The following is a 16,076-nucleotide window of genomic DNA, read 5'->3' as shown; positions in this document are numbered from 1 at the left end:
ACCATCTCCTGAAAAGGTGCTTACACTAGTAAAATAACAGCAAAGGCTGGTTATTTGGTGGCATGAATAGAAGAGGGTACCACAAGGCCAGCTTTTTAGGGAGTCTGACAGCCCCTGTAAGGGCAGTACCACTGGGGAAGGGTATTTTGGGAGGACATCTGTTTGCATGGACTCGCAGGCAGGTCCCTTCTTGTGTGTTTATCCTCCAGATTTCTGCATCAGCCCCTGCCATATCCCTCTGGACAATGCATGTCCTTGAGATCTTTTTTAGCCACCTCTACTAGTTCCTAGGCCAAAGATCATGCTTCTGTCCATGTGCTGCAGAGCAGCTGAGAAAACAACAAAACCACAGAGTTCACCACTCTCTTTTCAGAAGCACACTGAAAAGCAGGATTTCCACCCTGCCTCTGAGGGGGCCTCAAAGTATCAGGGACCCACAATTCAGGATAGTTAGAGCCTGCTCTCCACCTTCCTTCCTTTTTACAGCTTTCTTTCACCTGGTGGATTAGGAGGGTTGATGCTCTGTGTTGCTCTGATTGGTTCAGCTGTCCTGCATAAAGCTGTGTGTTGCCAGTATGTTTGGCCCTCACCCAGGGCCATTGCTTAACTGGTCAGATCTGCTCTGTGGCATTTCTGTCTGCAAGACGAAAGCCAGTCCCAAGAGGGTTGTGTTCCAGACCACATCATTTTAAATATGGCAAGGAGACCTTTGTTTAATGAGAGTCTGTCTTTGGGAAAGTTAAAGCAGGAAGCAGGTGGAATGGAGCACATGCATTTGAAGATGGACTCGCAAGCAAGYGACAGGCAGTCACTTGAGGATGTGCTCCCTGCAATGTCCCTTTGGTGTTATAGTCTCTGAATGTTGACCTGAGCTTTAAAGAGTGGGAAACTGCTGTGGTTATTAAACTGCCTTTGAACAGAAAAATGCAAATTCCTCTAAGTAGCAGCTGTCTTGACTACTCAAACAAAAATACAATGCCTTTTCTTCCTGGTATGCACTACAGTACACTGTGGACCTTAAACTGTAGTTTTCTGCAGCACAAAGGATAAGTAAGCTAGGTGCGAAGATATGACAAAGTCTCTTCTTTGGTAGATGCTGGAATGGAATTTCAAAGGTTTAAAACAGACCTGCTGGAAACAAAATCTCAGGGAACGTATTTGAAAAGCAAAAGGGATCAATTAATGTAACGAAAAGGTCTTGAGTTCCCAGCAGAAAAAAAAACAACAGCCAACTTGGAAGATGTAAGATTCAACTGCCTGCCATTTTCATGAGCTACGTAAGGCTTTCTTATGCAATTCATGGTGATTTTCCATACTGTACATGGTAACACATACTGCTCATACTGTTTGCAACTGTCTGAGCCAAGTCAGCCAGGGATTGTTTTCACCCAGGGAGACCTTGGGCTGAAACTGGCCCTTGAGTTATTGTCAGCTGTAGTATATTTCCTTGTCCCCGTGAGCTCTATCAGCTGACGTGGCAAGCAAAGCGTTTTTCAGTGTGTGGTCCAAGCTAAGAGGAGCAATCCTGGCTCACCATGCTCAGATTTCCTATCTGAGGGCCATCCAGCTGTGTGAAACCCCCCAGAGGGCCCCAGACTCGAACCTCAGCTTTAAAATATTATTTATGAGGTTCTAATTGAATTAGTAGAAAGAAGAATATAGGATGAAGGGGAGGAGAAACACTTCAGAGTACATGCRACACCAGTCAGTGGTAATCAAACAGCTTCGAACCTGGGGGGAAACTGGCAGGAGGGGAGAGGAGATGACTAAAACAGCACAATAGCTCAGTGTTAACAGTCATCTCTCCTGGATGACTGTCAGGACACGGGGTGTAGCCTCTAAAGAAATTTCTCCTTTCCACCAGGAAGGACTCAGCGATATTTTAATGCTGACTAAATTTCTGTGTAGAAAAAATTATAAAAATAAATCTGATCAATAACTTAGCAAGGATAAACTAATGAAAAAATATCCCTTGAGTTCCCACCCATCTGAACTGACTTCATGGCAGTAAAACCAAAAATATCCCTCATCCCTACCTTTGCATGATGACCAGCATACTGCCCATCCCTGAAACATAACTTTTAAGTGTGTTGGTCTAGCTGGTGATGCACACATGTCCCTTCACCACAACTCCATTCTGAGTGTGACTGAGGTAGAATAAATATATTAGTATCTGTATTTTCTTTTTAAAGAGAAACCAGTCTGCTTACTAAAGAAGTGATATAACATCGATGCACCTCAACTTGCTTTTTCAGTTATCACTGTTATCACTGTTAGTACTTCTGGGACCAGATGCAGATCCCATTGAAATCATGTTTCTACTAACCATCAAGGAGGTCAGATCAATCTGGCTAACCTCAAAGCTAGATGCTTAGGCAGAGAGCTTTGTTGGGAGACAACTCTCACTATCCTTAGGGCCAGGTAGCACCAGTGGGATTCAAGAATGACCACATCTCACCTGAGTTATACCTGATGCTCCTACTGATGTGAAGGGTAGAAGAGGCAATGCTACTCAGTGCTATTGCCTTTGGAAGGTAGAGACTTGGTGTACCATGTCCTCCTATGCCATATGATTGTCATATGAGCAGGAGAGAYTTGAGGATAAAATTAAGCCACGCTGGCAAAACCCAGCAGGCTCCAATCTCATTTTCTTGGGAATTTCTGATCTGAGAAATGGGCAGGTCAGAATTACCACATCTGCAGCCCCTTCCACATTTCCAGGTGTGAGATAAGAAAGTCTATCAGATCTTTCCTAATATGGGAGCCAGAACATCTGTTTTGTTCACCATGACCCTAAAAAAAACCAGTGGATATATTAATCCAAAATCAGTGAGTTCCAAAATATCTTCCTTTCTTTCTATCTCTTTACAGTCAGGGTTGGACCACAAAGCCATACAGTGTTCTTACTTCCTAAGACATAAATAGACAAATGATTTAATAAGTAGAGGTCCTGGCACAATTATCCAGCTCAATTACGTCAGTAAAATTGAGAATATCACCCTCTGGAACTGAAAATTAATTGTAAAAGTATTGCTGAAGTGCGAAATAGGAGAGATCTTTAACATTCGCTTTTGTTCTTGAAGTCAGCTGCTCTGAAAGTACCAAAATAACAAGAGCAGCCTTTAGCTGTCACTTTCATCTACTTGCTACAACTTCTCTGCCAATTTCAATGCTTGGAGGTGGGTGTCTTTTGTTGTTCTTGTTGTTTTGTTGTTGCTTTTTTTAATTGGAAACACCATTGCAGTAGGCTTTTCACTCTCTTAGGTTTCTGCAGGGTCTATAATGGAAAGTGTCAAAGACAGAGTGGTTGACTCCAGACTGCAGGTATACGTCACCCGACCTGGCCTGTTCACTTGCCTAGCCACTAACAAACACAGCAAAACCTTTGGTGCCGCAAAAGCTGCAGCAACCATCAGTGTTTCAGGTATGCTGGAAAAGAAGGGGCTTTTACTTTTTACCTTTGCAATTGCAGTCCCAGCTTTCTTCCTGGGGGAGAGAAAAGGGGTGTGAAGTGCTGTGGAGGTGGATTCAAAGCCTTGGAGAGCTAATAGTTTGCAGAGGGCTAAATTTGAGTACCAGTGCATCCCCCGCCAGGCTATTTCCTCATATATGCTTACACTTCAGAGACGGGCACAGCTGTTATTTCCTGAATGCTTGATGCTGTCTTGTACTTTGTGTCCCAGAAGCCCTTGGTAAATTCATCCATGCGGAGGAAGTAGTGGCCATGGCCCAGCATTAGTATCACCTAACAGCAAGGTGAAAATAGCTTTCATGAGATCTTTAGCGTCTCAGTGGGTTGCATCCGAAAAGCAAGGAGGTTTCTGTCAGAAGAGGCTCTCCCGCACACCAAGCGATACTGGATGGCCTGCACAGCTGCTGCACCTTGGGTAGCCTCTCTGCACCCTGAACTCTGCTTCTGCGGGGACATCTCCCAGACAAGGAAAGGAGGCTCCAAAGAGGAGAAATACTGACAGCCTGAGCTGGCTGAATGTGTTTGCCACACAGACAGAAAGGTGGCAGTTTGTCCCTCCCGTCCTGAGGAAGGCAGGGGGTTTTGGGTAGTGGAGAGAGGAGTCCCTGGGGAGCCCAGAAACACAGTGCTGGTTCAGCCCTGTCATTCACCTGGGACATGTCAGCTCCAATCTGTGCTCTGTAGGGATGATAATTCCTGGGGGCCGGGGCAGAAGTAGCCTGGGCTGGTCCTTGGTCAGGTGCTCAGTGTCTCCTGCCCACCACAGCGCAGCTCTGCTTCCTGAGATGCGGTGGGCTGGAAGGCAAGGCTGCTCCACCAGCTGCAGCTTCCCCTGACCGTTTCTGTAATGGGCACATAGGTGGATTAAGCTGAAGACGCTGTTTGCCAGTTACATTGAACCTGAAGGGTAAGGGTAAAGGTATGGGGTTAGGGCACACCAGCCCACTGCAGCAAGAATTGCAGGCAATAATTTATTTCCTCTGCCTGTAAGGCATCCAGCATAGTCCAACTCGTCTTCCTCACTACAAGGTATAAAGTCCTTTTCAGACAGCTTACAGGTTTCGGACAGATTGCCTAGCACGGGACGTTTGATGTCCCCATCTCAGAGGGGGCGGTGAAATGTCACTGATGTCTTTTCCATTTCTTCTTTCTCCTTGCTCATTAAAACTGCTGAATCTGGTGCCTACTCGGCAGAATGGAGGTAAGAATTACTTTTATGTGGCTGTTTGGGAAATTTCTGTGGGCCAGGGAAGTTGCAGAAGGAAAAGAATGAAAAACTAAGGGTATTTTGTTAACTTTGCTTAAATGAAAGGAGAATGTTTCTGGATCCCAAGAATGCAGGTGAGGTTCACCTGCAGGAAATGCTGAGCTCTTTTATACAGGCATGAGTAGAAACTGGGCCCAGTCAGATAAATATGCATCTGTATCAAGCAAACAGTGCATCAAACATCAGTAAGAGTGTTTAAAATACAGTAGTGGGCAGAATACTCTGGCGCAAATTCTGTTCACATTTACACACCTTCGACTTCTCTGACCTTATATATTTACGGGCCAAAAGTTAGCTGCAGAATAAGTTCCTGTCTGTACAGAGTCAATAAATGTATTTTGGTACAGTGATCACAAGGCTAGGGCAAGCAAAGTTCAGATATTTGTTACAAGCAAAGCCACTTGTATATGATCAGGCATGCACTTTTGCCTGGTATTTTCTGGAGTACTGAAGAATTTGGTTGCTTCTTTTTTTAAGAGTCTTGACATATTTCTGCATGTCCTACTGGCAGATCAGCCTGGAAGCAAAATGAGAGGGCTAGCCTGGGAGGAAGGATATGTTCTATCAGTCCTTGGAGAAAAGAACAGCCTGAGAAAATCCAAGGAAATGGCTTTGCTACTTTGCTGACGCAGGCTCCCTGTGAAGGTCCTCACCTCCTTCGCTGGGGTTTGTCAGATTAATTCAGGAAGTTTTTAGGGGATTTTTTTGACCGTTGAATGATGATGGCAGACACATACTTGTGCTTTACACTTGCACCCATATAACTGTAAAAGGCTTGGAAACAGTTATCAAATGCTCAGCCTGTTTCTCCAACAGTTGCTCCCAGCATTTGCTGTCTAAAAATCTCTTTCAGTGATGAAGTACTGCAATAAAAATGTTATCGGTTCTTCTCCATCATGGCCTGATCTGTATCTCCCTGTAGATTTAAAAAAAACAGGGAAACATGATATTAGCACTGGTGGCTGTTGTCAAGCTGCTTCTGTGGCCCACTAAACTCAGTAGCACAGCTGTCCCATGGATGTCTGTGCCTTCTCTTGTCTGCTGGGGCATATGAAAGACACACCTTTCATACTCCCAAAACCAACATCATCAAGAAAATGTGAACAATGTGACCTCTACTACCCCAAGGTCTGCTCTAGCACAGTGCAGTGCTGATTGGGAAACCTGCCCTGTGGCTGTCGGAGCAATGCAGGATGCAGGGGAGGTGCTGGTGTCATGTGAAGGGTGTCTGCAGAGCCCGGGCTCTCTGGGGAGTGTCACAGGAGCACTGCCGTTGTGTTACTACCACGAGGAATCAGTTCCTTCTTGCTTTTTTTTAGCCAGCCTGAAAAGACCACCGCAAAGAGCGAAAAAGTTGATATTGACCCCAAAACAGTGCAGCTAAACTGGGGCCAGAAAGTGTAATCTGTTTGCTGAGAGCAGTGTCATAAAAGCAGGAATCTGGGCTGGATAAAAGCTTGTTCAGGCATCCTGTATAATCCCTTTTCAGTGTAGCTCAAGTTTTCTTAAGAAAAATAACAAGAACCCGCAGGACATTGACAATGGGTGATATTTGGATAGAAGAAAGAAATAAAAGGCAAAGATACAAATAGCTCTGCTGGCTATTCCAAATGGTTGGCGTGTTGTGAATTGAACTCCATGACCCCTGTTAAACTGACTGAATGAGCAATGGGGACAGCTGCACCCAGCTCTCCTCCCTCTGTGTTTCGGTCATTCCCCACATATAGGAGAGGCAGCTTTCCCAGGTGCTCTCTTGCCCTGCCCCTACGGCATTATTTCCCACAGCTGCTGGAGCTGAGGGCACATCCTCCGCCCGCAGACCTTGCTGCTGCCCAGCTCTCTATCGGGCCGCCGTGCAAGCTGCTGTGAGCGCAGCTGACCTGTGCATGCACTTGCCCTTCTGCTCTCTTTTCATGGCTTTGGGGAAGGAGGGAGGAATGACAGCCGTCTCCTGCTACATGCAAAGACATGGGAAAAACAAATAAATGGCCTAGAAGGAGCAGACCCTGCTGAACTTTTTATTGCTCCAGTGTAGCTTCTGGCCCCATGCTTGAAGACAGGGGTTTGCAAACTGGGAGATACTGTAGAGAGGGGAGAGCAAGACCTTGCAGGGGTAAGCACAGGATGGAAAATTCCACTGCCTTGTGGCTTCTGCCTTCCCATGTCTCCCACTGAAAAGTCCTCTCTGTTCTGACAGCCACAGGCGGAGTGAAACATTTGCTTTGAGCAAATGAGAAGGGTGTGTGGGAGAGACATAGAGCCATGAGGGGTGCAGGAACCTGGGAGGGCCTGGCAGGAGTTTTGCTGATCTTACCTTGCAAAGGATTTTCTGGAGTGTGTTGAGTGGAACTCACCTGGCACCTGCTCACCAAGCCCCTCCAAAATTAAACTGTTGCTTGTCAGAACACTACATGAATTCCTACAGGTGTGCAGCAGCACTTCTGATCTCTTCTGCAGAGGAACAAAACACGGAAATGATTTCCCGTCAGGGCCTGGGGACTGGATGAGGGGGCATGCTAGGTCAGGGTTGTGCGTTGTCACTCAGCCTTTTTGCCCACTTCTAATGCTAGAAACTAAGGCCAGTTACTCAGCGCTCAGAGATCTCCTGGAGGGCCCTGTGCTGACACTTGGGTTCTTTGCAGTGTTCTATTTTTGGATGATATTACCTCRTTTTAGTGGTTATAATCATGTAGCCTCTTCAGCCTTATGGATGCCATTTTATTCAGAAACAATGCCTAGGCATTTAGTTGTTTGCTCCCGTAGGTATTTATGATTGTAAGCTTACTGTATGTGTGTGTTCTTGCCCTCAACAGCAAACTGTACAAGGGTGATGCAGGCTACTGCAGCACGTACAGAGGTGAGGTGTGTAGTGCTATCTTGGCGAAGAATGCTCTTGTTTTCTTCAACTCCTCCTATGCTGACCCAGAGGAGACCCAAGAGCTGCTTGTTCACACTGCCTGGACTGAACTGAAAATGGTGAGTTCATTCTGCCAACCAGCTGCTGAGTCTCTGCTGTGTAACTACATCTTCCAGGAGTGCAATCCCTCGGGAGCTGGACCAGCTCCAAAACCAGTGTGCAGGTAAAGAAAAAAAAAATGTTTATCTTTCATTTTCATTTCACGGGGATGTGTAGGCAGCAGGGGAGTGGTGAGGGAGAGTTTGTCCAGATACACAGGAGTACTGAGTGAAAATGGACCCTTTATGTTTGCATGGGTTTTTCCTTTGCATCAGTCTTTGCTTTCTCTGTCATATGCACAAAGAAGGCCTGATCTTGCTCTGTCTGAGGTCAGCGGTAGAATTTAAGGTGACTTTCAGGCCCAGAGGTCTGTGTAGTGTAGGGCTTTCAACAGCAGGTGTTGAAAAGAAGTATCCCTTTGAATAACACAGTTGATTTAAATAGTTAACAAAGGCTATCAGTATGTAATCATTATTACTTTCAACAAGTCATTGGGAATTTTGGATAAATATGGACAGACTACATGCAGCAAAATCTGGTCAAGGCAATATACTAATTGTTCAATATTTCCCACCATGATTGCGACAAAACAACAACAAAAAGACTGGACTAGAGACACTGCCAGGGTAATTGTACCTACTAAGCCAAACCTCCTGTGTGGCATGTGTGCCATCCCATATTCAGAGAAATGTCCATTAAAACAGGGCTGGCAGGGACTCTGAAGAGTCCAAAGCATCTTCTGCTACAGCTAATCCATTGCTGTCAGGTGTCTGTGTAACGAGTCCAAGTCCACCACTCCCTCCCCATGCAACCTACTGAGCAGCCCTTCCTTCTTGGCTTCTTGTCCTCCCACCATGGGCATGGAGGAGAGTTTCTTTCCTCTCTCTTTTATCAAGTCTTCCTCATTTTCTCAAGCTAGAAAAAACCCTGTCTTTTTCCGTGCTATCTTCCTAGGCCTTGTTTTTTAGGCCTCTGGAGCCCCTGCTGTGCATCTTTCCTGAAGAGCTATAGCCAAATTGTGCCCTGAGTCCAGCTGAGGATCTGTTAGTGCTAACTAGAAAGGAATGACAATTGCTTGGCATGTCTTGCAGAGGACRGTCCTGTGTAGACATCCCAGGGAGAAGCTTTCTTTTTTTTTCTAACACAGCAATGTGACACAACTGATTCATGTTCATTTTTATCCTCAGAAGGATTGTTGTCTGGTCATTCCTCATCTTATGTTTGGGGAGCTGACATTCCTGCCTAAGTGCAGTACTTAGTTCTTGTCCTCCTTGAACTGCATCTTAAAACAGATTATTCAAATTAGTGTTTATCAGGAGAGCAGACCCAATTCTGATGTCTCAACTAAAATAAAAGTCTTGTCTGCAGACACAGCAAGAGCAGAGACACTGCTCTGCCAGCTGGACTTGGGCCAGTTGTAGTCTACTGGCAATTATTTTTCCAGTTACGGAGGAGCTTTTTAGGACAATCAACAGGACATYGTCTTGTAATCCTGGCCTCCCTGATCGCTCCTCCTCTACTATCCCTAAAACAAAGGCACACAGGAAGATCCCAGCGAGAAGCGTGACAGGGCATTGTGTTCTCCATTTGGCGCTTGTGCTGTATTCCCCAGTCTGCACAGTAATGGAATATATCCTAAGAAACATATGTGTAAATATGCACAGATTATTCTGCAGACCAGTCCTGAGCCTTGCTGGTTTTTGGCAGACACCTCCCTGCTGCCTTGATGTTCTGCTCTTTGTTATTATGCCCTTTAGTATATGATCTCTCTGCCTATTTTCATGATGTGTGACAGTATTTATATCTGAGCCACACACTCACGGCACATTTGTCAGCTAAGGATTTTGCACGGTGATCTATGAAACATTTCAGTAAAGTCTGGATAACAGACTCACTTCGTCTCCCCTCGCTCGTAGACAGCCCTGCAGGAACAAAACTCCTGGTGAGTCGATAGAGGATCTGCACTTGTGGGGCACATAAAGTTGTGGACTGAAGTCAGAGTAGTATAAATCAACATCCTGTCTGCACTCGCTGAGGATCTTGACCTAACAGGCCTAACATTTGCAAATGTATCTAAATCTTAATGGACCTATCTGATACTATGTTTCTTCAAATCCACTCTGTGGATATGTACATCTTTTTTTCTAATGATTTTTCCCAATGATTTCAAAGTGGATTTGAATGTAACTTACTTCATGACCAGAGCCCTGGAACAGTGTTCTTCCTATTTTCTGTTCCCACAGCACATCAGCTGGACAACAGTTTCTCCAAAATCCTACCCCAGTACTTCTTTTGCTAACCTAGACATCTAATATGCAGTCAGAAGAGCCATGAGGGCTCCTAAATGCATTTCACACAGTCTTGGTTATTTTCCAGTTATCTTATCTGCCTCTTACTGACAACTTTATACCTTTCTACAGAAACTGGCTAGACTACACCAGTTTTCAGATCTCATTGAACTACTTCTTTGAGTAGGAATTTAATTATCTCAGGTGCTCTAAAATTCTCCTGTTTTTGAGGGACATTTTTCCCTTGACGTGTTCCCATTTGCTTCAGGTTATTTGTCCTATTATCACTTATTCTCTGTACTGTTTTTTTCTCTCCCCCTATGTCATTTTGCATGTTCATTCTGTTTTGGAAACTAGTTAGCTCGAACAGTAACTGACAAGCAGACTGAGTAAAGCTTTTATAAAAATAAACAGCTGGTAAAACAAGATGAAGTGAAACAGAAGGAACATCATGAGAAAAATCTCACTTCATGTAAATTGAGATGCAAATTGATTAAAATTAGAGTTTTTCTGTTTTTAAGGGAACATAATGTCTCATCTCATAATTGTCAATTGTCTTTTACTGCTGCTGTGACAGCAAAAAAACCCCAACAAAACACGGATTTCTTTTTCAGCTACTGCTGATATAGAGTGATTGGGCTCCAGGGAACAGTTTGAAAACCATTCACTTTGTCCATGTGTGTGTGTCTACCTTTTCTTAAACAGTCCTTTTTCATCCATAAAATGCTACTGGCCACCTGTCCTCTTCCTTTACTACTGATCTTTGTCAATCTGTCATTTACATTGCATAAAATTTCTAATAATAATCTGAAGTAACCTTTGCATATGACCTCATCAAGCTCTCACTGCGCAGGATTAAGTGTTATAACAATGGTATGATCTCATGTCAAGGAGACTGACTGTCCCTCCCTATGACTCTGTCACGACGTTCCTGGAGTGCCTTAATGACAGTGAAGGCTCATGGATGAACATCAACTCACTTTCCTCTGTAATGGACAGGATTATAGAGGAATGGTCATTTGCATTTTGCATTTGCACACTGAATAAGTGTCTTGTTTAAGGATGCTCAGGCTTTTAGAGTGAAGGCAGCTAACACAATCCAGATCTCCTAGGGATCAGCCAGCACTTCAAATGTAAGGTTTTTCCATTTCCCTGGCTAAGCACCTCTTTACTTCAGAAGGTCGTTCTTATTCCACATGTTGTTTAGTAATAAAAAAGAGATGCATCTGGCTGCGTATTGGCTCTTACAGAAGTGAGGAAGGAAGAAAGCAGCACTGGCCAAAGCCAGTGCAGGTTAGCTGGGCCTTCGGCTGCTTGGTATGCAGACATGAAGACATCTATTGCAGCTGCTAAAGAGCTCCTGTCCTCTCACCATGCTGAAAGTCCTAACAGCCTCAGTCCTTCAGGGGTCATGATGCCGTCAATGTTTGCAGTGTTGGCAGCTATCGCTAATGCTCATTTTCATCTGCCCTTGCCAAACTGTTGGTAGACAAGCAGAGAGATTACATCAGCCCACCAGGTGGTATTTTTGGTTAAAACCTTCGTTGTGATAGTATCTTCCTGCATCAGTGTGTCCACTCCCAATTGGGCCAACCGGCGTGGACGTTGGGAAGGACAGGCATCTGCTGAGGACTTCAGAGGAGTTCAGCAGAAGTTGTCCCTACATGCCACCTCAAAGTGGTTTTACAACCCAGGCTCTTGAAAACAAATAAATAAATACATAAACAGCTRATAAATTAACTAATATAACAAACACTCAGACTTTCCCATATTGTAACAGTTTCAGTTTTTTTCTAGAGCAGGTATTTCTGCCTTTGCTCTCTTCACAAAGCAGCTTCTTATTAAGAAACATTTAAACATGCAGAGAACCTCTTTTCAATGAATGTTTCACATTTTTAGGGAGGTACTACATTAGGTAGGAGATAGTATGGTCTCTTATTTTAGCAGGCACTGTAGAAAGTTTTGCTGCAGATAGGTCACAGATGAAAAAGAGAAACATGTCTGTGGAGAAAAGAAGAAACTTGGGTGGGTGTTTGTGTGAGTTTAAAAATATGGGCAAATATTTAGCTTAGAAAGATTAAGCAGTGCAGCTCACCTCCTGTCTTTATTGCACAGTACTTTTATGTACAATTTATGGAAGACAGGTGAAATTTTTAGAATGGACAGAAAAATGCTCAGCTCACACCCAGATGTGTTGTATTACTAGAAGGTGCTGACAAATACATAGGAAAAGATGGGAATGAATATTCCTCACAGACTATGATGTGTGTGGCATTTTGAGCATAACCCAGCTTCATTAAAAGTGTAGCTTTGAGGGTTTCCTGAAGGAAGCTGTTACATTTTATGCAGAGTTTCCTTTGCAGTTTACGAGCCAGACAGAGTCTCAGCTGTCTTAGACAAGCATAGCCCCATTTGTGGATTTCTGTCAGCCCGCATAACCCCCGCACACCACTGCTGAATGCAGCAATTGTTATCAAGCCATTGACCGCTGTATTTCACTGTTTTTTGCAAAATAATGTAGAGAGAATTGCCTTGCTGTAAAGGATCTCTACTGCTTTAAGGAATGGCTCTCAATGGAGGAAAACTCACAGAAGGGGATTTACAAACCGGGGCTGATGCTGCTCACTCTTCCTGAATGCAACAGGCTGCCCAGCCTGCACCAGGACCCCAGCGCCTGCACCAGGATCCCTTTCTTTGGTAACGGGCCACGCGCTGCCACTCCTCTGCGTAGCGGCTTTCCAAGCAAGGGAAGCAGGAAGGAGGGGACCGCACTCGTGGATGCTGCTGGGAGACCAGGCCCAAGTGGCGGATGGGATGAAGCTCTGTGGCTCTGGTGTCGGCCGGCTCTGTGGCCACTGTGTCCCCGTCGTTGCCCTGCCTGGGGGAGCTCCCCCAGCTCAGGGGACCTCTCTCTGCTTCCCTTGCCTCCAACTGCAACCGGGGGAAAGTCCTGGTGCAGTGGGAGGCTGCAGGGATCCTGGAGGGGATCCCTTCTTTGGGAGCAGGAGCTGCCTGGGGAGTCCTTGTCAGGGGAGATCTGGCTCATGGAGGCTGTCAAGGGAAGAAGAGACCTGACAGATTTTATTTGGGATCCGAGTGGTGTGAGTCAGCCCTGCACTTGTGCTGGGGTGTGTTTGCGTACTAAACTGTGGCACCTGCACTGCCTTCTAATAAGCAAGACAATGACTGTGAAGGGTGAAATTTACAACTAAAATAAAAGCTGACCTATTCCTCAGTAGCGGTTGTTATGGCTGGAAGAGGTGCGCAAAGTGAACACCATCCTGCCAGCATCTGTGCATTACCCTGCAACAGCATCATCAGCTGTTTGCCTATTTGATTCAATGAGGATGTGGAAAAAAATACCCCTCAAAATTCCCTTCTAAACCTGGCTCTGTACTTGAGAGAAACTGGGGTCATAACATCCTTGTTGCCAAAATCAGTTTTAGCAATGGCAAGATTGCTGTCTGGGTACCATCACAAAGACACAAGCCACTGGGGCTCTGCTGGCAGGGAACTTTTCCCCACTTCCATGCTCCTTAAACAAGTGCTCAGTTATCACCTTCAGGATGACACCTCTTAACAGCTTGTTTTTTCTTTTTACAGATTTTAAGAAGGAGAATATAACCAGTAAGTAGGATGTTAGATCTAGAGTTTGGGTCTGATATTTTTGTTTAAGGTGCAATATTGCTAATATTGATAGCATTTTTGTGTTTTGTTCTGGGCCTGGCTGGCTGGATTCAGATTTTCACCAGAGAATGCCTGAGCTTTCACATCTAAGGCATGGTGAAATAAATTTCCAGCTCCCTGGTGTTTGGGGAAAACATGGCCTGCTAAGCGTTGAAGGCAGTTATGGAGGAACGATATTTTTACCTAGTACCCCTTGGCTGTTCTCCCATCTTTCCAACCACTGGTTCTAGTGTTGCTATACCCATTTGATATCTCTGATACTGTTACCTTGGTCATTTAGGTCTTATGTGCTCTTACTGAACATATAATATGCTATTACTTAGGTGCAGCTGGCCTTACAAGGCTTTATTCCCCCAAAGACCCCAGCAGTATACTCTAGTTATCTCTGAAGTTTGGCCATTTCTCGCGTGACTCCCCCTTCACCACCTGTGAGATCCAGCCGTCCCTCACAGCACTGTCTGTAACTTTTGTCAGCCTCTCTCATTGTTACTGGTCATGTCTGGCAATTTCWGATGTCAAATCCCATAGTCTTCCATGTCCTGTTGACATAGATAAATCCCTGGCCAGGGCCTCGTCACCTGCTGGCAGCCCAAATGAAAACCATCTGAACTAGAGAGCACATGGACAGAACAAAGCCAGTTTCAGACCTTGAAAGGATCATGAAGTTACCCTTGCGAATTTGTGGTTTTGCTGAATGCACAAGGACTGCCTATACTGAAGGCATTTCACRTTAAAGACTGGCTTATTTTGCTTTTGCAGTTTTATCCTTTTATTGGTATTTTGATCTGACATACTGCAAGGGCCTGTCTTTTGCGTTGGCTGAAGCGTGCACATTCAGCTCTTCAAACTGCATTTTAAAGCTTGACCATTGAATTTGTCGTTTCAAAAAAATGAAGAACAGTATCTCTCTTCTGTTATGTTTTTGAGCAGGGAATTTCTTGAGATTCTACAGCATTACGTACCCTCTATATAGAAAGAGAACATGAAGAAGATAAAACTGAGAATTTTTGAGAAGTTTCTTTTATGGGAGGCCTCCATTCTTCAAGGCTTGGCTGCCACACTCAACCCATTGCCCAAACCCCAGGCACCCTGCACTGTACACATCAGAGACCAGTGTTTTAACATCTTGCAGATGCTCCAGCCTCACTAGCCCAACTGTCCCTCTGCTAAAAGCCAATAGCAGTAGTCAGTCCTCTCTCTGGGGAAAAAAACACAAAGGAAGGATGCTGTGAATGGTACTTTCCTGAAACAGTTATAAACTCTTGGGTTTTCGCTTCTAAGTGCCGTGTACTTTTTGCTCAGCTTTAGCAGTATGCTCTCAGGTTGGCATCTCACAGATAGGTACTGCTCAGTGATGAACCAGAAGGACATTATAATAATAACATTTTAGTGATTCTTCTCCTCTCTGTTTTACTTGAGAACCACTGTTAGGTGCACAAAGCTCTGGGACACAAGAGCTGAGTTGTTTGCCAGCTTGCACATTGAAGTTATTCATTAAAGCCCAGTTAAAGAATCTTTATTATTCCCTTTCTCCTCATTGTAATAAGCGTCAATATGAAAGCACCTTTATTTCCCTGCCCTCTATGGACACAGGGATGCTTTCCTAGTGTTGCTTTTGCCCCTAAAGCCCTCCACATTGCTCCTCAAAGAAGTCACACTGATGCTTGTTTCAGTCTTGTGGCAGAAGCACCAAATCAGAGTTCATGATCATAATGGAAGGTTAAAATTTTTCCATGTTGGCTACCAGCTGAGTGAAGAGACAGGTTTCAAGTATTGCTCTCCTTGCCTTTGAATGGGAGACATTTAAAATGCTTGGCTCAGACACAAGTGTTTTCAGGCAGCCTAACAAGCTTTGTGGAGCTAGGGTCGCTGGCCACATGTGTGCTGTTAGCTCGTTGTGTGTGTGAGGTACAACACAGTAGCTTAAATGCCAGTCAGAGTAGCCCAAGTTAATGTCACCTTGCATTTGTGAGGGGCTAAGCATGCTCATGGTGTTTGCTGTTGTTCCTAAACTGACGTGCTTCCGCTTGTTGGACTACAAGGACTTACTTGATCCTGTGTTTGAGCTCAGTTGCACAGTGCAGACATCATCATGGTGATGTTTCTACATACTCATGGGCAGTGACTGGGCCTGATGGAAATGCAGAAAGCTATGGGTCTGTAGAAGACCTATAACTGCAATAATGAATGCAGTGAATGCTTCAAGATGAAAAGAGCAGGTAGTCATCATACTGCATTTTGATTTATTCTAGCATCGCCTTTTACACTGGTCCTTAAAGGAATGTTCAGCTACTCTAAACAAGCATCTCATTACAACTACAGCCCTACAAAAAATAAATCAACCATGTCCCTCCTACAGAAGAAACTGTACAATCTGCTCAGATAAAATAAAGTGTACCCACAGCT

The 16,076-nt window shown here is 44.6% G+C and overlaps 1 protein-coding gene across 1 annotated transcript in view; it reads left to right on the top strand.

The window, feature by feature from the left end:
- Positions 1-16,076, top strand: part of MUSK (muscle associated receptor tyrosine kinase) — a 57,174-nt gene that overhangs the window by 28,517 nt on the left and 12,581 nt on the right. Inside the window, exons 7-11 of the mRNA XM_026061555.1 lie at positions 3,265-3,424; positions 4,667-4,673; positions 7,553-7,819; positions 12,505-12,680; positions 13,587-13,610. Coding sequence (XP_025917340.1) covers positions 3,265-3,424; positions 4,667-4,673; positions 7,553-7,819; positions 12,505-12,680; positions 13,587-13,610 — 634 coding nt within the window. The remainder of the gene's footprint in view (positions 1-3,264; positions 3,425-4,666; positions 4,674-7,552; positions 7,820-12,504; positions 12,681-13,586; positions 13,611-16,076) is intronic.

The sequence above is a fragment of the Apteryx rowi genome, unplaced genomic scaffold (assembly GCF_003343035.1).
Source record: "Apteryx rowi isolate R43461 unplaced genomic scaffold, aptRow1 scaffold_182, whole genome shotgun sequence".
Classification (NCBI taxonomy): domain Eukaryota; kingdom Metazoa; phylum Chordata; class Aves; order Apterygiformes; family Apterygidae; genus Apteryx; species Apteryx rowi.
The sequence above is the reverse complement of the archived record's forward strand: the minus strand, read 5'-3'. Positions and strand labels throughout refer to the sequence as shown.